We start from the raw sequence: 22,254 nt of genomic DNA on the forward strand, positions 1-22,254 counted from the left end.
CTGAGAAAGCCATGCTCTCAGCTGGGACCAGACTGACCCAAAAGATATGGATCAAGCTCAAACCCTTCTGAATTAAAAGGGAGGAATACCAGCTTTGGAAAAGACAAACTTGAGGAGGAGCTCAGCTCAATGTATAGTATGATAGAATTATTATTATGCTGTATTGTGTGTAAGCCATGGAATGGGATTTGAACCCACACTTTCCTGGCCCATAGGTTAATATAATAAAAGCTGAGCTGCAAGGACATTCAAACACGTGAATACATTCTGTATTTTTCTGAATTTATATATAGAAGAAACTCAAGCATGTGGGCTCAGATAAGAGGGCACATTCAATGTTTTTATTGATCAAGTTAGTAACAATAATATAAAACCAGACCACCGTAATGGCTATTTATTATTAGCATTGCATTACAGTGCTTTTTAGCAGTGATACGAGCAGATAAAATGGTATTCCTGCCCCCAAAGACCACCTTATCTAAAATGCCAGCCCTGCAGATCATTATGCAGGTGAGTAGCCCATACTCAGTTGGATTTGGCTTCAGTATGACTACTCATGTGAGCAAACACCACTCGTGTAAGGGAATTCTACAGCACCAGGCCTGAAAACAGAGCAAGGTATTCTAACAGGAGAATTACCGCTCCGAGGAGCAGCTATCCCAGTGGAATTGTACTGATATCGGCCTTGTGCTGTATTTTTTTGACTCTATTGCTAGAGTTGGCATATAGGGACTGTGGCTTTGATAAAGGCAGCTGGCAAAGAATGTGACTTGTTGATAACATCTGCCATGATATTTTTGAAAATGGAAAGAATGTCAGTGCTCACATAATGTAAATAAACGCTTTTGGCTGGGAAACATTCTGAGAGGGTTACCCAGGAAGGGTGGGTGTATTTACAGCTTGGCTCTGCACGTGTGACATTGGGCATTTTGCCACTGAGTTCAATGGGAGAAGGTTCAGGGCTTGAGTGGTCAGCTGTCATTTCCATTGTCAGCTCTTGAATTTGAGGGTTTAGTTGCCATGGGACCAAACATTTGTAAGCCAGCTGCATTTTCATTAGAGCTGGCTGGAAAATGGTGAGTCTGTTGGGGGGGGGCGGGGGGAGGGCGGAATTGTTTTCCAGAAAATTTTCTCAAAGCTCTTGAATTTTTTCAGTGTTCTGCTAAAAAAAAACAATTGAAAACATGAAAATTATTTTGAAATCTAAAATGAAGTTGTTTCATTTTTTAGGCTTTTTCTCTCCTTTTCCATTTTTCTATTTTTTTGGAGGGGGTACGGAGGGGGGAAAGAAACATTTGCTGCAGGGGGAAAAAACTTCTAAAAAAAAATAAAGGAATAATTTTGACCAGCTCTGACTTTTGTGTATTTGTTTTAGTCTGGCAAAGTTAGGTTGCCCTTTGGCTTTTAAATGGGGACATATGGCAACAATAGGTGTGCTAAGGTGTTAGCTTTAACAGTGAATTATGTCAATGTTATACATTATGACTGAGTTTCAAGACTGCTTAAAGAATTTAGGTGGCTGACTCCCACTAAAACTGAAGGGAGTTGAGCATTCAGCTCCCCTAGACAGCTTTGAAAATCTCAACATATTACTTCTGCATTACTTTGATGTAGCTAATTTGTATTATAATTTTAGGGAAGGTATATCATAACTGGGTTTCACAACAGCATTGCGTTAAAGTCATAATTTTATAAATGTATAGTTCCTTTTATCTCAAAGGATCATAAAGCATTATAAACAATTATAGTCTATCATAATGTCTTTAAGCAAACAATTTCCATTGAAGCCAACAGGTGTTTTGTTCAAATAAGGACTGTACAATCAGGCTGTACATACCAGTGTGAATACAAATAGGTATCATTTAACCATCCATGAAACAGCAGCTATTTAAAAGCCCACATCAATGACATGCAACAGATTAGTGGAGAAAATAAAGAATACATTATCCATCTAAAACTGCACAAGGAATTTCCGGACAAAATGTTGTTGCTCACCAGAGCTGATTAAAAATGTTCCATTGAAACTGTTTTTCAACTGCAAATTGGGTGTTTGACTACATGCGGTTTTTTTTGTTTTTTAAAGTGTCTGCTTACCACAGAAAATTTTGACTTTTTGGTGAAAAACCAAAGGCCAAACATTTTTGGCTAGAAACCAAAACTTTCAATTCAGAAATGTTGAAATGAAATGTTTTAACAGCTTTAATCAAAACACAACTTTTTGACATGATTGAATTAAAATGGCTAGTTTTGGCTCAGTTTGACATTTAACTACCGTTCTTTTCTGTGGGCCAGGACTAGACTACATTTCACATGTGTAATGATAACTCTGAGCTGCAATTTGAGAGATGAAAGACCAACAGTTTGTCCATCAATTAAGCCAAGTCATAGCACAGCATATGTCGAAAGCTTAACGTTCAGTAGTCTTTCAGGAGAGTTTTTCATTATTTCCTTCCATCTTAGATCATTTATCCCAGTACAATTTCAACATTCACCATATTCTCAGTTACAAATGTGATTTGAAAGCAGACCTGCAATACAACTAGGGTAATAGTCTTCCATCCAGATCTAATTCACAATGTTTTCCTCATTGTCTTATTACTAAGTTTGAAGACACCATTCAGCACTTGATTCTTGCAAGTCAGGAATCAGTCAGTTCAGTTCCATTCCAAGTTACTCCTCCCTGCATCTCGTTTTCACTGCGGCATTAGTAACCCGTTGAGTCATTCCACAAGTTTCCTTCCGTGCTGAAATAAATGTATTGGGGAGGGAGATTAATCTCTTTCTTCAGCAGTGAATAATTCCATTCACTCTGATTTCATGCAAATTATTCCATTCCAACTGAACTGTTTTCCGATCCATATCACATCACTACTATGGCACAGCCACTGGTGAGCATGTGCAGACCAAATGAGAGAGAAGTTGCTATTTATTTATTTCCATTTCTAATATTTCTTTCAAAAAGCATCTAGGCCAAGCTCTGAGGTCTAATCCATTGAAGTCAATACAAAGACTTTAACTTTACTGGGCTTTTGATCAGGCTCTAGGGCCCAGAGCCTCAAAGGTATTTAGGTGCCTAATTCTCACTGAAACCAATGGGATTACCTGAATACCTATGGGGTGCTTTTACCACCCCCAAGAAGTATGTTCATACATACAGAACCAGGAGCCTCTCCTCGCCTTTAACCAATAAAAAAGCCAGGCAGTGGTGAGAAGCAACCCAAACATGACCCACCTCATGCACGAAGGCAGCCTCTACCCTATTCCTCATTCCCCAAAAGCATGGGTAAATAAATGGGCCTTTGCTATATACCCTGATGGTCAACACTCTGGCTACCTTGGACCAAGCAGGGGCATGAGTCCCAAAGTCGAGGGACCCTCATGGAGCGCGCCTTGCTGGCAGCTTTTCTTCCCGTCGGTTCCATCTTGAGGGCTTCCACTGCCTGCAACTGTCCTAGCATTGCAATGGGGAAGAGAAGGCCCATCATGCAGACAGGTCACAGGCCATTTAGGGGTTTATAATTCAGAACAAGCACCTTAAATTCCTTGTGGAAACCAATAGGTGGCGAGTTCAGGTCCCGAGTTCGAGGCATGTTGCACATCATTATGTCCCAATATTAGAGATTGGCCTGGACAAATTCTGCTCTGATGCCAATCCAAATCCACAGTAACTCCACTGACTACAGAATTCCACAGGAATTTGGCCCATTGTCCTCACCCCAAGTAGTTTACAGGCTAAAGCCTTGATTCTGCCACCCGGGCAGACTGGTTTCTTCCCTCCTAAGTTGTCCCACTGATTTCAGTGGAAGTGCTTGCAGGAGCAGAACTAAGCCTTGAACACGCAAGCAACCCAGAACCCAATGGGAGACTCAGAGGAAGGCTCTGCCTTGGAAGTTTTTTGGTAGCGTAAGAGTAGGTGACATTATTTGATGTGACATAGGTTAAAGCACATGGGCTTTGCAGGAAAAAGTTAATATTGGCATACATCTAGTGAGGTGGGTGAGGTAATATCTTTCATTGGACCAATTTCTGTTGGTGAGAGAGACAAGCTTTTGTGCTCACACAGAGCTCTTCTTCGGGTCTAGGAAATGTATTCAGAGGGTGACAGCTAAATACAAGGTGGAACAGATTGTTTAGCATAGGGCGTTAACATGTGTTGCAAGAGCCTATTCAAGGCGAACTGGGCAGTTAACATCTCTGCAGTCATAGGACAAAGCAGGGTTAGTGGGTTACACATCGTTTTAATGAGCCTGTAGCGGGGTGGTCACCCACTCCCGGCCCAAAGGGGTTAAAAGCCAGCCCTTGGAGAGGGCTGGAGCTGGGAGCCTTAGGCTGGGCTGATTGGGAGGCAGCTTCAGCTCTGGCCATGCCCCAAACAGCCTCGGCTGGCCATATAAAGAGTCCCTCTCTAGCTTCTGAGAGGGAGGGACCTGGCTGCAGGAACCTAAGCAGAGTACCTAGATTGGAGCAGGGCTGGGGAAGGGCCTGAGGAGCCGGGGGAGCTCCAGCCGGGGGAGCCCCAGGCTGCGGCCTAGTATTAGGCCAAACAGGTATGGGGGCTGCAGGAGACAGCCCCAGGTTAGACAGAGGGAGCAGGTCCAAACCCAACCTTGCCTGTGATGAGGGGCTTATACTGCAGTCTGCCCCAGTGTGCGGAGGCTCGCTGGTGACTGGCAGTAGCCTATGACTGAGGCAAGGTAGGGATAGGGGGTGGGGGTTCCCTGGGGAGGGGAGACCCTGCAAGTGAGGGGTTACTGCCAGAGGGCAGCACCCTGGGGTGCAAGGGGCAGCGGGTTCAGGAAGAACATGGTGGCCTGGCATAAGCGGGATACAGGCCTGAGGAGGGCACTCCAAGGCTGGAAGTAGAGCTAATTCCCAGGACACCAGCAGGAGGCACCACAGGGGTGAGTCCCCACGCTTACAGAGCCATAAATCCAGTGTCTCTTCTATGTCCATGATTTTTAGTGTCTAGTAAAGTTATGAATTTAAGCTCCCAGAGTCATCTTTTGAAGGTGTTCTGTGGGTTTCCTTTGAGGATGAGGACTGAGACATATGACTCCTGCTATGATGATCAATACCCCCCACCCCCCAACACACCTTTCAAGATCCCTGGGTCTTACATATGCCTATCACAAAATACCTTGTCCAGCGCACTAAATGCTCCAGTAACAACTATGTGGGTAACACAAGACAATAATTCTGCTCTCCAATGAACTCACACAGAAAATAAGAGACAAAAACACCATATCACGGATGGGTGAACATTTTTCACAAAGTGATCACTCCACATCTGACCCCTCCGTCCTCACAAGCTTGTTTCTTTCACCAAAGAAATTGGTTCAATAAAAGATATATTACCTCACACACCTTGCTTAATAGCCTAGGACCAACAAGGTTAAAACAACATTGTAAATGTACATCTAGTGAAGTCAGGGAAGTTCCTTCTCATTCATATTGGTGTAAGAGAGATCAGAATCAGACCCAGTGAATTTTCAGGATAGAATTTCCAAAGCAAGGCAGATACCTGACAGGACAGGATAGGGAGAATTTCAGGCATTCTTTGCAGTCTCATGTCCCCATACTAGAGATTTGCCCCAACCAAAACCCTGAGTCTGAACACCATCAGATCTTGGGGCCACTGGAAATCAAAAACCAAATCCAGGTGTGACTTTTGCAAACAGCCCCTATTTTAAAAGGGTTGAAAATAGCCTCAGGTCTAAACTCCCCAGATTTTGGAATGACCCTGATTTTTGGAGTCTGGGGCAGCGTCTGCTCAGGAGCGTGACGTGAGTGGACCCTCTGCCAGGCTGGATGTATCTAAGATGCCGATGTTGTCTCACCTGTCAGTTTTTGGACTTCAGTGGGCTAGTAAGTAACTGCAGGCTTTTCTTCTTTGCAAAAGTCACACCATAGTTCACAGGGAGAAAGAGAAGTGCCATGAGGAAGGCTGCAAAGAGAAGAATGCAACTGCAGACATGCTGCTCTATTTAGACACTAGCTCAAGCAGACTTAGCAGAGGTACATCGATGTGAGCTTGGAATCCCACCTCCCAGTTCAGATGTGGACGTACCCTGAATTCCCAGTAGACTAGTGCAGGGTAGATCTGCACCTCAGCTTGCCGCAACCTAAGTATTAGTCTAGATAAGTCCTTACGAGCTTACCACTTTTTTATTTAGTCCACTATATGAAAAGCAAAACATGAGGAAAACTCTTCCCCAGATAAAGGCCAGATCCTTTAAGATACTGAGACTGTCGAGAATCTCTGTGACTTGTTCTTCACCCCCATTCGCTTAAATGTCAACAACCATGACAGCAGTGGGAACCAAAGGCACTCAGCACCTCAGAGGATTAGGCCCTAGATGATTTACTCACATTACAACTAGAGCTGGGTGGAATTTTTTCAGCAAACAGTTTATTTGCTGAAAAACAAAGCGTCAGGTTGACCAAACTTGTTAATAAATTTGGGTCAAATTCAGAGAAGAGTTTTGATGGGGAAAAAAAACCTCCACCAGGGTTAAAAAAAATAGCCAAAAAAGTGATTTAAAAAAAATATTTTCAAAACAAAATGTTACCACTTTTTGTTTTGAAATTTAGCAAGAATTAACTTTAAAAGGGGGGGCACCCAAGAATGAAATGAAACATTTCCTTCAAGCTGAATCAGTCTCTCCCCTCTCTCACCCAGTTTGGCCACTGAACTGCAAAATCAATTATTTGGCAAATTCTAATTACAGTAAGGCCCTGCCTAGATTAGAAAAGAATGTGTGTGTTTTCAAATGGGTGATTTTAAATACGTTTTCAAAGCTAGTTATGGTCAACCATCGTGAGGGGTGGAGTCTAAAGTTGACCAGGAGCGGCTACAACATTTTTAAAGATATTGAACCCTGTCATCGGAGGTGCTAAGTGATGTTTAAAAACAGTCTCCGTTAAGACAAATAGGCTTACACATTTTTTTTTCAATACTCCCCCCCACACACACACCAAGTCTAGAGAGGGACTAAGAGGAGCAACATATTCAGATGTGCTCGACTGGCTAAAGTTTATCCTACCTGGAGTTCTGCAAACATCCTTCCATTTATAAGAAGTTTTTCCCTCAGAGAATCTGTTTGTGTCTGGCTCCTGTTCTTCCCACATCAGGACCGAAGGCTTCTTCATCAGCCCATACATGCCTGTCCAATTGACATGAGATGAGCTGTGTTAATTTTTACAATTCATTTTCCTGTTATTTCATAGTATTTCTCTGCACACAAATAAAGGTAACATTACTCCGTTTAAAAATAAATATTGCAAGTATCAGAATAACAGCCGTGTTAGTCTGTCTTTGCAAAAAGAAAAGGAGTACTTGTGGCACCTTAGAGACTAACCAATTTATTTGAGCATGAGCTTTCATGAGCTACAGCTCACGAAAGCTCATGCTCAGATAAATTGGTTAGTCTCTAAGGTGCCACAAGTACTCCTTTTCATATTGCAAGTAGCCGCTGCATTTAGATAAAAAATTAGGCGAATCTGAGCCATATAACACTTAACTGTTCTGATACACAATTAGACATGGATCCAAGCTGGAATCCCAGTTCTCCAAAAGTTCTAGCATTACATACTTCATATTAGAGCAGACTAAAAGATGATGAAAAGGTATTGCAAAAAATTTAGAAACTTTTAATGAAAATCTTTACTTTTACGAGCTGCAGCCAAAAAGGTAAATGCAAAATTTTGAAAATCTTCAAATAATTTGCATGAAAATTTTTTAAATTCAACCAGCTTTAAGCTTCAACCAGCTTTATGCAAAATATTTCCAAAGTTGCATGAAATAAATTGTGAAAAAATAAATCCAAATTGTGAGCAGTCCATTATACTCCAATGTGGGCCAGTCCAGAGAAGTGATGTCAAATTGCTGATGGAAGATCAAACGGCTCTTATGAGTTCATCCATCAATATTATCAAATATTTTACTTAGGCCTAGAGATATGCAGAAAATTTCCACTTGAATAAAATTTCATCCAAATGGAAATGGCATTTTTCAAAAATCATCAGGGTTTTTTCCCCTGCAACTGTCCTAATTAAGAAGTTGCTTTTCCCCATGTAACGATATATAAGCCATATCTACACAGCATACTGAGACAAATTCAGCCCTGGTTTAAAAGCACAACGCACAGGAATGGGAGTCAGCCACTGAGTCCTCTTGGGTACGTCTACAAAGCAGCTGGGAGGTGTAATTCCCAGTGCAGGCAGACATATATGAGGTAGTTCTGCTCAAGCTAGTGCACTAAATATTGCAGTGTGACCATGGCAGGACGGGCTATGGCTTGGGCTAGCCACCCAAGGACAATCCCACCTGACACCCTGGGTATGTATTTGAGTGGTTAGTCCGTATCACTGCGGCCACACTAGTATTTTAGCATGCTAGCTGAAGAGGAGCTAGCGTGTATATGTCTATTCTTGCTGGGAATCGCATCTTCCTGCTGCTGTGTCAACATACCCATTGACTCGGAGACGACATTTAAGCTCTTTGTATTTCTGTTTTTCTGTCCGTGAAACAGGATGTAACAAGTATCAGAGGGGTAGCCGTGTTAGTGTGTATCCACAAAATCAACGAGGAGTCCGGTGGCACCCCCTCATCAGTTATTGGGAGTGGACCACATCTACCCTGATTGAATTGGCCTTGTCAGTACTGGTTCTCCACTTGTAAGGTAACTCCCTTCTCTTAATGTGTCAGTATAATAATGCCTGTATCTGTAATTTTCACTCCATGCATCTGAAGAAGTGGGTTTTTTACCCACAAAAGCTTATGCCCAAATAAATTTTAGTCTTTAAGGTGCCACCGGACTCCTCGTTGATTTTGAGGACTCCTCGTTGATTTTGAGGATGTAACAAAGCACTGATCTCTAAGCACAGGGTTAGCTGGTATGTCTGTTATGATGGCATATCCCCTTTAAGTCCAGGAGTTACTGGGAATTGCAGTCTCCAGACAGGGCACATGATGGCGAGAAATCAGCTGCTCATCATGTGACTCCCTGATGGAGACAATAAAAGGAGTTCTCCTGGCTCACCCTCAGAAAGTGAGCAAGGAGTTGAAATAAGGCCTTGAGGAAAGTGCTTCTAGGGGGACCTGGCAAGAGGCCTAGGAAAGGTACCCGAGGAAGAGCATATTCTTTTCACTCCCAGTTTGTTGAAAGCTGTAAAGGCCTGTGGTGGCTGAAAGCAAATGATAGGAGCCACTTTGCTCTTGTTTTGAATCCTTTTGTGGCAATAAGGTTACCCTTGAGACAGGACTTTGGCTTTCCCTGGCTGGTGTATCCATCCACCATCTTACTTACATTGGGTCAATAAGGCTTACCTTCAGCTGCCATGTGCTTTGAGATGTATTGTGCTTTTCAGCAAAGTATTAGATAGGATTTATTATTACACCAAACATGCATGTAGCCCACTGTGCATACCACCTGGAGTTAATAGGAAGATTTTTCCCCTTGCACCTGATTATTTTTCTCAAGCACATTCGATATTTTGCTCCTTTTCTTTCTCAGAAAAACTGAGCTTTTACTTAAAGTATCTTCTCCCCACCCCCGTCTCCCCCGCCTCTCCCACATCTTGGCTGTGATGTCAGTCATGTTGTATTGTTTTATATCATGTAGCTCAACATGACTGATGCAATCAGACATGCACTGCTCTCCGGTGTTATGGCTCATGAATAAAATTTCCGGAGGAGCTGCCTCAGAGAAGGATAAAAGATAGAAGTGCAACTAGAAAGTGAACTCTCTGACGCATTTTATTCAGAGCATAGCCCAGTGGATAGAAAGGGGAGTGAGTTAAGAACTGGGTTACAGCCTTAACCCAGAATTTCCCTAGTTTTGTATATTGTGATCTGAGCTGTGTCACTTCATCATCCTAACTTTATGTGGTTTTACTTTCTATTATTATAATTGTAGCTTTAGAAAGGGACTCTATCAATTTAAAAGTCATATTTCTGTCTGTACCCTTTTTTTATTCATTATTGTTATAAGTATTACCTGAGATCTCTTGTTTCTGAATGAAACTAGGTTGGCAGGGGGGAATGTTTTTCTGTTTTTTAGCTTATTGCTTTGTGCATTAAAGCACCACTCTGCATATAGTCAGTAGAGCTGGTCAAGAATCTTCCCTCAGTGTTTGGTTGGTTGGGTTGGGGTTTTTTTGACAGAAAATGTGGTTTTGCAAAATTGAAATTGAGATGGCAATTGTCCAATTTTCGATCCATTCTAATAGTCAGTTTCACTCTTATCATTCAATAGTCAGTCAGTTTCCCCAGTTCTTTGTGTGAATCTTTCACACAGCTACAGCAAAGAGAAACTTTATTTTAAATGTAAATGCAAATCCACAAGTATTGGCAGTGAGGCAAAGGGGCAGGTATAGTCCCTGAACCCAGTTTTAGCTCTACATTGACCAAATCTCAATTAATTTGATTATGCCATTTAAGTACATTTCCATTAATTTCTAAGATGGTTGGCAGTGTTTGGACTTTTAGCAATAATATACCGCTATTAATAGAGAAGGACCTTTTGGTTGCATAACCAAAACTCTCTGGGCCATATGATCTGTCTTTAGGGACTGAGTGGTGTTTGGTGGTGCAGATGTCTTGTCTAGGCTCTCTGTAAGGAGAAGGATGTTTCCCTGTTTGAATAGACCTATGCTTATGAAGAAGGGCATGATATTTGTGCAGGAACAAGTGTGCTTGCTAATTCATTATTTACAATTTGTTAATCATCATTATTTATTTATGAATTCTTCTGTGTAAAGAGTTTAACCCATCCAATCAGGGATCAGGAACAATACCAAGTGATCCGTTTCACATACTGACTATCTAATAGTCAAAATGAAGAGACTTCAAACGGCTCCTAGCTTTTAAATTATTTGGCCAAACTATTCTTTGAATATTTCTGAATACCAAATGCAGTCACACCTGTCAGGATGAGCTGTTCATGAATAAAAAGAAGGCTCAATCTTTTGGATAATTCGTTCACAGTGAAAACAATCCAGCCGGCTACAGACAAGAGTAAAATCTAGGAAGTTTATCATTTTGCATTTCCCTTTACCATTGATGAAACTCATGGTTTTTAATAGGCAAAACTTTCTTCATGTGTACACATCATTCAACAACTTGACAAAGAGCTGCCTGCCTCCTGTGATGTCTTAGGCACCGGGGAAGTAGAAAGCAGCAGTTAGCTGAGTGATGGGAAAAGGTTGGATGAGCGATATGGAAAGCTGTGTGAAAGAGAAAGAGAGTAAAGCAGAGAAAAAGGAGAGGGGAAAAACTGTACGAGGGAGAGGGAATGAGTGTGAAATTGGAAAATGAAACGAATTAAATAAATCAGAATAGGGCCAGGGAAATAGAGGCTTTAGAAATAGAAGGAAAGTGATCAAACCCCAAGGGACAGAATGAATAAAGTGTATGGAGGAGAAAAGAAAAGAGGGGACCTCTGAAGAGACTGAGGATGTTTAGGGAGAGCCAGGGAAAAGGCGGGTACAAGAAATGTAACAACAGAAAGCAATAAATGGAGAAGGAATGAACTGTCTGAGGAGAGAAACGAGCTATCCTAGAACACAGGAAAGGCCGGGATCTTCTGTATAAAACACTTCAAAGTGGTCTCCTTGGGGCTCCCCCTGGAGTCGTCCCAGAAGCTCCAACAGAACTAGAATGCAAGGCCCTGATCCTGCAGTCACCTCTATGCTGTGGAGTGCTGTGTACACATACAGAGAGCCCTGCTGAAGTCAATGGGCTCCACTGGGATCTGCCCACAGGGAGCTCACTGCAGGATCAGAGCCCAAGTTCCCAGCTTCTGAGTGACACGGCCCAGCATGGACACATGACACTTGTGCCCAAATCTGCACCGGGTGCCATTCAAGCTGAAGGTGATGATCTTTAAAATCTGAACAGTCTGGGACTGGGTTATCTGAAACCATCTTTCACCCGGTACCCTGCCCCGGCCGTTAAGATCACCTGAGAAATCTGAGAACTCCACGCACATCACCAGATTGCTCTTGCTTGAGAGCTGCCGCCTCTGGAATTCACTGGACTTGGCAAAAGCTAGGGCAGGATGCAACAAGTACTGATTTTCACTGAGCATTTGACTAACCCTTTGTATATTGTTTCCAAGCTCCTGTGTTCAGGAGGATGGCTGGGTATCATGGTGACAAGCACTATCGGAATTAATCACGCTAACAGGCAAGAGTTTTGTTTTGTTTTGCCTGTATCTTTTCTGCAGTGGAGAGGGGCTGCTTCACAGCCATATTAAGCTTTAAGAATCTCCCCAGTTTTAACTTGCTTTACTGTGCTACCCTCAAGGCCTCACTTTGCAGCCAGCATTGAAAGTCATGAAACAAGAGACAACGGTTCCAGGCAATATGTCCAGACAACAGCACAAACATGAGTAGCAGCAGTCTCTCTAGCAGCTGGATCCCAGATCATTCATACACAGTGTCAGTAACTCTTGTAATACTGGATGTTTTCCTTAGAGCCCCAGCTCCTGGAGGCATGTGATTTGGTGAGACTCTCTCTCTCTCTCTCTCTGTAAATGAAATGTATGTTTCTCGCTCTCATGGTTGCAGAGAAAAACTTGAAAAGGTGACCCGAGGGCACCCTAAAGGCTCAAAAGCCAGAAGACAAATAAAAAGGACCCAACATTTCTTTAAAAAAAAATTAGTATTTTTAAGGCACTCGTAATTTTTGGGCGCCTGACTCATGTTTTTCTGAACACGGGGGGCTGGCAAACCTGAATGTATGTAGAGAAATACAGGAATGTGTAACTCATGTCAGCACAAGGAGCTAAAGCATGTATGCGTGACACAAAGATGACAACAGGGTATATGCAAGCATATCTTTAACTAGAACTGCTCCTTGCATGATCTTAGCATTAAATATTGATAGAGCCATAGATTTTGAGGCCATAAGGGACCACTCTGATCATCAAGTCTGACTTCCTGCATAACACAGGCCACAGAACTTCCCCACTTTCTTGACTGCTTGTATGCCTTGTCTGATGTCTGTGTGATGTCCGCCTTTTTCTCAAGGATGACAAGGCACCTGGATAATTGAGTGTCACTAGCTTGAGGTATGTATCCAGCTCCTGCCCTATTCTGCGCCCCTTCTGAAAAAAAAATACATGACTAATTTCTTAAGACATGAAGAAACCTGTTAGCCTTGTAGACTGATTGTATCTTCCCCTCCTCCCTAGACAAAATGGTTCCCTTACATGAGGCATTCTCCTCATCTGGAGAATCTCCTTATCTAATGGTAAATAGTCATACTATATACACACTGCTGTCAACAGGACAACTGGTACAAGCAACTGCTCCCTAATGTCATTAAGGATCTGTCCCAAAATATTCGCAGACTCTAGCAAAGCATATTGGACCTGCAGCAACACCGCTGGAGATCATAACGCTTGCAGGGATTCTGGTAGAGTTTATAAGCCCGTGAGGACTCCTGCGCAGATTGCAACGTGACCAAGCTTCTGGTTAATTTAATACAATACCCAACAATTTCATACAGGTTTACGTTACATCTGGATTTGTCTAGCTTCAAGTTCCAGCCATTGGATTGTGTTAGACCTTTCTCTGATAGATTGAAAAGCCCACTATTAAATATTTGTTCTCCATGTAGGTACTTATAGACTGTAGTCAAGTCACCTCTTAACCTTTTCTTTGTTAAGTGGATTGAGCTCCTTGAGGCTATCACTATAAGGCAGGTTTTCTAATGCTTTAATCATTCCGGTAGTTCTCCTCTGAACCCTCTCCAGTTTATCAACATCCTTCTTGATTTGTGGGAACCAAAACTTGTCTCCTGATCTCTAATAGTTAAAGATTGGCATAAGCACTGAAGTTCAAGGTTTCATATCCCTTCATATCCCAAAAAGTTTGCTGGTATCAACTATTATAACCCTAGATATTTTTGAATTTTATTTGTGTATTTTGATTTCTAATACGGCGTCTACCTAAACCACTATCCACATGTACAACCACTTACAAAGATCCATTCAAATTCAACAGGCCCAGTGCCCATACTAGAATGGATACTTCTGCTCAAACATAAACCTAAAATTCTCCCTCTTTCATTAAACATGCCCTCCTGGCTAGACAGAGCCAAGAGCATGAAGAAACCTTGCAATATTGGGCTCTGCCAATCAACTACTGAAGCATGTTCCAGAGCTGATTAGCCCTTGCTCAAAATCTCATGGCCAGACCCCTCATATTTAAACCAAGGGGCTCTTAACCAAACACTTTTTCTGTTCTCAGCTCTTACAGTAACAATGAGAGTTGGTGTTGCCAACAGCGGATTAGCCATTGAGCCAACAGGGCCCATGCCCAGGGGCCCCAGCCAATTGGGGGACCCCAGAAAAATTGACACCCCCGCACCTCAACCCCACTCCCCGGCAGAAGCCCCCGCACCCCAACCCAGGTAACTGCGCCGGGAAGCTGGGGCGGGGGAGGCCCCTGCACCTTGACCCCACTTCCCGGCAGAAGCACCAGGCAGGGTGGGGGAAGCCCCAGCGTCCAGACCCCAGCTGTGGCTCCTGGACTGGAGAAGCTCTCACTCCCTGCCGTGGCCTCAGGGCTGGGGGTGCTCTCACTCTCTGCTGCAGTCCCATGGCCGTGGCAGGGGGACAGAGCTTCTCTGGTATTGGGGGGAGGGTAGAAAGGAGCAAACGGGTTGCAGGCTGCAGTGGAGGGGGGGCGCGGAAGAGGGCAGGAGCGTGATTGGAACAGGGGCAGGGCCGTGGGGGAGGGAGGGGTAGCCTGGGGGCAGAATTGCAGGTGGAAGGCATCAGGAGGGGCTCCCCGCTTACTCTGGCCTAGGGTTCCATGAAACCTTAATCTGCCTCTGGGTGTTGGCATAGCCGAGCCCCAACTATTTAGCACTTTGTAGTTGACTACTGGTACTTTTTAAAAATTGCATCCAGAAACACACCGGCAGATTCCCAAGCACAGGTGTTGTGTGTTCTCTGAGAGAAACGTACCTCAACAGGCTGCCCGCCTCTTACAGTCCCAGGTGACGTTTATGAATTGTCTTCAAGTTTAGCCCCATGTAATCTAATCTGGAGACAACCCAGCCATGGATAATTGTGGTGAGGTCCAGATCAGAAAGCAAAGTGCTGCAATCTTTTAGCCTCCTGCAGGTGTTAGCCAACTGCAATCTTGTAGCCAACAGTGCTTTTGGCTGAGGATCAAACATGACCCCCTCTCCCGTCCTCCCCTCCACATTTTGGTTCTGAGTAACAAAAGCCAGGCACATTGTCTCTGCCTAGGACACTGACCAAACCTCTTTCATCTCTTGCTCTTTCGCCCAGCCTGTCAACCTTACCTCTGCAGAGGTGACCGCAGTCCTCTATGTCCATATGCCCCTCTGCCATGGAAAAAAGGAGCAGAGAATCTGCACAGCAAATGGCTCAGTCCCTTTCATTCCTTGGGCTACTCACACCTTGTGCAATGGAACTGTTATCAATCCTGCTGCTAGGGGACCGTCCACAAGCGCTAGGGCGGAAACTTTGCCCTTTAGTGCGAAGTGAAACTGACTAGTCTATTTTCCTTGTCTAAGCAGAATAAAATGCAAAACAATAAATATACCTGGAGATCTATGCTTACAGTATTGTTGCCTTCCTAGTTTGCTGGTAAACTAGGACCCTCATACACAGATGTGCTCTTTGGGGTCATTTCTAATATTGACATAATCCACAGTCTTGACCTAAATATTACCTTTCAGAGATAAGTGCTTTTCTATCAAGGTTTTCATTGTCATCTTATACTCGTCCTCAGTTATATGGAGTTGTGTCAGCTTCGTGTCTGGCGAATACTCCTCCTTCGGAACCTTTGCCCAATTCCTTTCAGGTGGCCAACATGCAGCAGACACTCTGAAACCTGCCTCGTCCAGGTTCCTGGCAAACGTCCGTCCGATGGAGCTGTTGGACACTAGAATCACAATGGCTCTCCCTTTTATGTCAATATTTCTCTCCATTTTCTTCACAATCCCCAAGGAGAAAACGATCACAAAGCAGGTGAGGAATGCAGTGCAGATGCACACGAAAGCATAAAGGAAGCAGGAAAGGGTCAAGGCAAGCATTAAATCAGCAGCTACCAGGAAGAATTGTCTAAAAGCAAATGCCATTGTTCAAGGAATTAGCGTGCTCCTCGCTCAGACTTTTGCTGAGAAATCTGGTAGGAGCCACAGCATGCAGTTATGCGGTTATGAAGCCAGCCAGCATTGCAAAACATGCAGAGGCAAGCCACAGCTTCACTCCAAGGATGAATCACCGTCCTGGATATAACAACAAATATGATTTCCAAATTACATATATTTCAGCAGACAGCTGAATGACTCGTGATATTTGATATTGCTACATTGTACATTTCATGGCCTACTAGGTTGAAATCTAAGAATTCTGTAAACAGGGGAATTACAAACAAGTCTCCACCAGGGCTAGTGACAGATCTTGTTTGTTTTTAAAAATAACTTTTCAGGGGCTTTTTCTGAAATACTGTGTCAGAAAGAAATTGTGGAAGGCTCAGGCAGAATTATAAGAGCAGCAATATTCCCAGTATTTTATTGGTATGCTTAAATCTACCACTCTCCATGCTGCAGTAAATCTGGCTAAAACCCAAGAGTACAGTATTGAAATTTTGCCCTTATGCAACCAATTTTGTTTTAGTTGTAAAATATCCTGTGTAGAGAACATTGTGCCTCCTATTTGCTGGGACCTTTCAAACTTGAAAATTTTGGTAACAGCTAATTTACCTTAGAGAAGAGATGTGTAAGTGGGGACATGAGAAAGCTGTACACCCTAACAACTGGTATAGAGAAGGTAGGTTGGGCTCTGCTCTGCACTACTCATAATACATTAACAAGGGGCCATCCAATGACATTGACAGAGAGCATATTTAAAACTGATTAAAGGAAATACTTTTTCAGGCCGTATATAATTAGTCTGTGGCACTCATTGCCACATCTAAGGCCAAGCACTTAGCAGAATTTGAAACATGGCCAGACATTTATCTGAACAAGACTATCCAGCATTGTTACGGTAAATATATATTTTTAAAATTAATGAATTCTGGAATGGATAGAAACTCTCATGTTTCAGGGCGTCCCAATCTTTGAAGGAATCAGGAGGCAACTTTCCCTACAGACTGGTTATCCCATAACTGCCTACTGCAGGGTTTGTTACCCCTTCTCTGAAGCAGCTGGTGCTGATGTAATCCACACACCTTCTGGGTGTGGTGTTCTGTCCCATTTTGTAGCACCGAGACAATTTAGAGAGCAAGAGATTGAGTTTGCTCTACAGCCTTAGCTAACAGCCAGTTGGCTTTTAGCTCATGCGGTAGAGACTCATGCACTAAGCTCCAGAGATCCCCAGTCTGATCCCGGCCACCGCGATCTGTCAGTGTTACAAGTGGGGGCTCGTCCGGGATTTCAACTGGGAAGACTCGGAAGCTCGAGATGTGCTCCGTCAGCTAGGGGAAGTATGTAACCCGTACACCTCTTGGGTGTGGTGTTCTGTCCCATCTAGTGGCACCAAGACCACTTAGGGAGCAATTAATGAGTCTGCTCTACAGCCAGTTGGCTTTTAGCTCATGCAGTGGAGGTTCAATCACTGAGCTCCAGACGTCCCCGGTTCAATCCCGCCCGCTGGCAACCAGGATCTGTCGGCATTACACTGGCCAGTCTTGAAGACAGGCTATGAGCTAGATGGGTCATTGCTCTGATCCAGAAAGACAGTTCCTATGCTCCTAACTCAGAATTCACAGTTTCTGATAAAGCACTTTTAAACATGTCCCTGATTTTTAAAATATTCTTCAAAGGCAAATTTAGGAGGATTCCTCCGTCCCTGTGCTATTGTTTATTAGAGACCAGCAGAGAGTGGACAGACTTATGAGCATATATTGATTTTTAGGCTTTTCCTCTTCCTTTCCTGCAAGAATGCATAGAGATGTTCCCAGGGAAATGTTGCTGAAGGCTTCACAACAAGACAGGCCGTGGCACGTTAGGTGCATTTGCCAAGAATGAGTGTACAGAAAGTGGAAGCCTGGGAAGCCACATCCCTGTCAAATCCAAACAACAAGCAGAGCCATAAATGCTGGGAAACCTGGGAGAAGCAAACAGCACAGACAGGTGGCTTCCATAGACATTTCTATTGGGGCATTCTTCTGTGTGCATCTCATGTTTGTGTAACCCTTCTGCCCGTCAGAGTTGGCAGCAACAAGGGCCGGGTTCAATATCTAGGGGTTCCATTCCAATAACACAATGCAAACCGGCTCGAGCCCCCACCCAGTGACCTGGGACCAATATATACCACCCCCGCTGGGCGCCTCCAAGAGGCAATACTTCCCCTCTCGCAAGCACATAGTCTGAGTGTAGCAAAAGTCTTTTAATAACAGAGAGAAACAATGTGGCATTATGTTGGGGAAACACCACCAACAGGATTCATAACACAACCCATGAGCAAAAACAACCCCACCCCAGGCAAATTGGGGCATGCCCTTTTCCCTTTGGTTCTTGAGTCCAGCAACCCCAAATCACCCAAAGTCCCAAAAGTCCAATGCCCCAAAAGTCTCTGTCCCTGGTCAGGGCAGCCCCAGAGTTCGAAAGTTTATCGGCGGAGCTTTACCTCCCAATCTGGGTGGAAATGGGACAGGGGTAAGAGGCACCTTACGTGATCTGAAGCTGACCGCCCCATAGCTCCATAGCGGCGCTCCGCTCCGCCAGCCGCCCCACGAACTCCTTCGCTCAGCTGCGCTCCGCTCCGCTAGCCGCCCCACGAACTCCTTCACTCAGCTGCGCTCCGCTCCGCCAGCCACCCCATGAACTCCTTCACTCAGCTCCACGGCCCACAAGCAGCTCCTGCCATCCACACACTGCTCCGCGTCGAACTGCTTCACCAGCCGTCCCGCAAATTGCTCCACAATATATCTTCAGGCTCCCCCACTACTTAACACAACACTCAGTGATTTCAGCTCTTAGGTGAATTCAGCTTATAGTAGGGGAGCCCCAGTGCTGGTGCACTGTCAGCCCAAAGTGAGCTCAGCAGCCTATAACTAGACTTCTAATGAAATCAAAATTAGCTCTGATATTCCACAGTGGAGAGAGGAGGAAGTGCAATCAGCATGTAAGGCCCTCACCAAGGGGCCCATGCCACCAAGTATTAATACTTGTCCCCAGCCTCTCTCCATTCACACAGTTTTGGAACCCATGACCCTTGCCTAGCGAGTGCTACTTAGTTGATGGTGAATCCCTCCATCATAACAAAAGGCCACGTACAGTTCCAAGCACAGTTCCCATAATCAGGGTAATAGCAATTTATTCTTCCTGCCCCAATAACAGAGACACTGGGGATCCCACAGCAGCCAAAGTGACCATTTGGGCAGCTATGGTCTCATTCTAGGCGTGGTGGGTGTGCCTATGCAAATGAGATCGGCCCCTGAAGTTCTTTTCCACAACTTGCCACACCTCACCACCAGATGTCAGGGTGGAGCTCATCCTGACACTGCTTACATCCTCCCCCCAGCCGAGACTTTGTCGTCCCGACAAATCACACTCCCTTTATACCAACTCATTGGTTTCCTCCAAAGGGCCTCAGGAAGCCCACTTTAGCTTCCACAAGCCTGTGTGCTAAATGTATTGGCTCCTCACTAGTCACCCCAGGTGCATCATAAGTTAACCGTTTCACTGGTCTTATCACCCTGTCTCGTCTATTGAGAATCTCTGTTGCCGAAGTAAGGGGAACATCCTCTTGAGTGACGGATGGAGAGGCTTCCCTGGAGGGTCCCTCGGCTACTGGCGTAGGCCCCTGCACTCCTAGTTCTAACGCTGGAGGGTCCAAGGTGCCCAGGACATCCTCTACCTGTCTGTCCCCATTGTCCAATAACCTGTGTTTGTCATCACAGGGGGGTCTCATCAGCAGCACCGGGGTATCAGAAAGGGGCCTAAATAGTTCCGCCAATGGGTTTAGGGCGGAAAAGGGAGAACTCTCGTTTGGTTCAGCTGATCGAGACTGAAATCTTGTCTCCATCCCAGGATACACCAGGGTTGTGTCTTCCTCCTCAGACTCACTCTCAGATGTGCAGAATAGGGGTAAGTTAGCTGCAGGGGGCCCACTGTCTGTGTTGGATGGCGGCTTTGGTCTAGCACCTCTGTTCTGCCCGGCGGCCCTGCCGTGGCCCATCTCACAAGGGGTGCTTACCAATTCCCCCACAGGGAGCAAAAGGTTTCTATGCACCGTCTTTATTTGCCCTGGACCGTCTTCAGGTTTGATCTTGTAGACCGGCAGATCTCCCAGCTTTTCCATCACCAGGTAAGGTATTGCCTTCCATCTGTCAGCTATCTTGTGTTTGCCAGCAATACCCAAATTTCGCAGCAGGACTCTGTCCCCCGGCTGGAGCTCCTGCGAACGCACTCTAGCATCATATCGATGTTTGTTGCGGTCTGCGTTCTTCCGAGCCGCAGCGGTAGCTAAGCGATAAGCATCCCGCAGCTTTTCTCTTAGTCGGGATACATATTGCTGATGAGTTTCATAGCTATCTCCATCCTCTGATACACCAAAGCACAAGTCTATGGGTAATCTTGGTTCTCGCCCAAACATCAAGAGATATGGGGTGACTCCCGTAGCATCGTTCTTTGTGGCATTGTAGGCATGCACCAGAAATGCGACATGCTGGCTCCAGGTTGCCTTCTGCTCTGGTCGCAAAGTTCCCAACATATCTAATAGGGTTTGATTGAACCTCTCTGGCTGAGGATCACCTTGGGGGTGATAAGGCGTTGTCCTAGACTTTTTAATTCCTGCTATCTTCAGCACCTCCTTCAGAAGGTGACTCTCAAAATCCCGCCCCTGATCAGAGTGTATCCGAGCCGGGAATCCATAGACTGAGAAATATTTGTCCCACAATACTCGAGCAACGGTGGTGGCCCTCTGATCACGTGTGGGATATGCTTGTGCATACCGTGTAAAATGGTCAGTCACTACTAGAATGTTTCCAACATTCCTCTTGTCTACCTCTACAGACAAGAAATCAATGCATACCAACTCCAAAGGTTTGTTGCTGGTGATGTTCTTGAGATATGCAGCCCTCGTGGGCAGAGTTTTCCTTTGAACACATCGAGCGCAAGTCTCACATTTCCTGCGAACATCTTCAGCCATTCGGGGCCAATAGAACCTACTACGAATAAGTTCCAGGGTCCTCTCCATCCCTAAATGCCCAAAGTCATCATGCAGGGCCCTCATGGCCAGGGCTCTGTACTTTTTTGGCAGTACTAGTTGTGCTCGTTGTTTTTGTAAAGGGTCAGTGGTCATTCGGTGTAGCACTCCCTGAATCAGTTTTAGTTTGGTCCATTCTCTCAATAGTAGTTTACCCTCCGGGTTAGGTGGGACAACCGCAGTTGGGCTTCGCCCCTCCCTTTTGGCAAGTAGTGTATCACGAATGTCAATATCTTGCCGCTGGGCTTCTTGCCAGTCAGCCGCATTGAGCATGGGCAAAGGAGATTGGTCTAATGCAATATAGTTCACCGAAGCAGAAGGCATGCATTCAGGGGGCAGGCCCAAAGCTTCTGCAACACATCCCTGAAAGTCTTCACGGGCCTCTGGCTCTCGGCGACTCACACTGCAAATAGCTCTCACTCCATCTGTGGGTATCACAGCAACTTCTGGAGCCTGCGGACGCCTGGACAATGCATCTGCATCTACATTGCTTCTCCCTGATCGGTACTGAATGCTGAACTCATAGCTAGCCAAGGCGGCCACCCATCTCTGCCCTGTAGCATCCAGCTTAGCACTTGTTAACACATAAGTCAGTGGATTGTTATCTGTCCACACCTGGAACTGAGCACCATACAAGTAGTCTCGAAATTTCTCAGTGATGGCCCATTTCAAGGCCAAAAACTCCAGCTTGTGGGTGGGATAGCGAGTTTCACTATCAGACAATCCTCGGCTGGCAAAGGCTACAGGTTTACATTTGCCTTCCACTTCCTGGTACAGGACTGCTCCCAGACCCTCCAAACTGGCATCAGTATGCAGGATAAATGGTTTGCTTGGGTCAGCAAAAACTAGGACTGGAGCATGAGTTAGGCAAGTAATGATTTCTTGAAAAGCCCTTTCACATCTCTCATCCCACCGTGGCCCAAATGGTGCAAAGGGGCCATTGTGTCTCTGCACAGGAGGCTTTGGGGACCTCCCCTTATTCTTGGACTTAGATTTGTTCTTGCTGGACTGATGTCCCCTGGTAAGATCATTCAGAGGCTTTACAATCGTA

General features: G+C 44.8%; 1 protein-coding gene across 3 annotated transcripts; it reads right to left on the reverse strand.

Moving 5' to 3' along the window:
• Positions 1-319: 319 nt before the first annotated feature.
• On the reverse strand, positions 320-16,202 carry LOC311517964 (uncharacterized protein). 3 transcript variants are annotated; one of them, XM_084623308.1, is made up of 4 exons: positions 15,715-16,202; positions 7,044-7,163; positions 5,838-5,885; positions 320-2,744 (listed from the first exon to the last, which is right to left on the reverse strand). In XM_084623308.1, exons 1-3 carry the CDS (start codon positions 16,121-16,123, stop codon positions 5,863-5,865), a joined length of 552 nt encoding a protein of 183 aa, XP_084479434.1. In that variant the 5' UTR covers positions 16,124-16,202; the 3' UTR covers positions 320-2,744; positions 5,838-5,862. The 3 variants fall into 3 exon arrangements, with proteins under 3 accessions (XP_084479434.1, XP_084479435.1, XP_084479433.1); XM_084623309.1 differs by having other exon boundaries at positions 5,838-5,944; XM_084623307.1 differs by lacking the exon at positions 5,838-5,885.
• Between the last annotated feature and the right edge of the window lie 6,052 nt (positions 16,203-22,254).

This window comes from Lepidochelys olivacea (genome assembly GCF_965140295.1).
Source record: "Lepidochelys olivacea isolate rLepOli2 genome assembly, chromosome: 3".
Lineage (NCBI taxonomy): Eukaryota > Metazoa > Chordata > Testudines > Cheloniidae > Lepidochelys > Lepidochelys olivacea.

Excerpts from the sequence above, each read along its gene's own strand:
- LOC311517964 (XM_084623309.1), bottom strand. The coding sequence starts at position 16,123 with ATGGCATTTGCTTTTAGACAATTCTTCCTGGTAGCTGCTGATTTAATG. Across the intron at positions 7,164-15,714 it reads AAAGCACTTATCTCTGAAAG|GCATGTATGGGCTGATGAAG; the intron begins GTAATATTTAGG and ends TCAATTGGACAG. Across the intron at positions 5,945-7,043 it reads GGATGTTTGCAGAACTCCAG|CCTTCCTCATGGCACTTCTC; the intron begins GTAGGATAAACT and ends TTCTCTTTGCAG.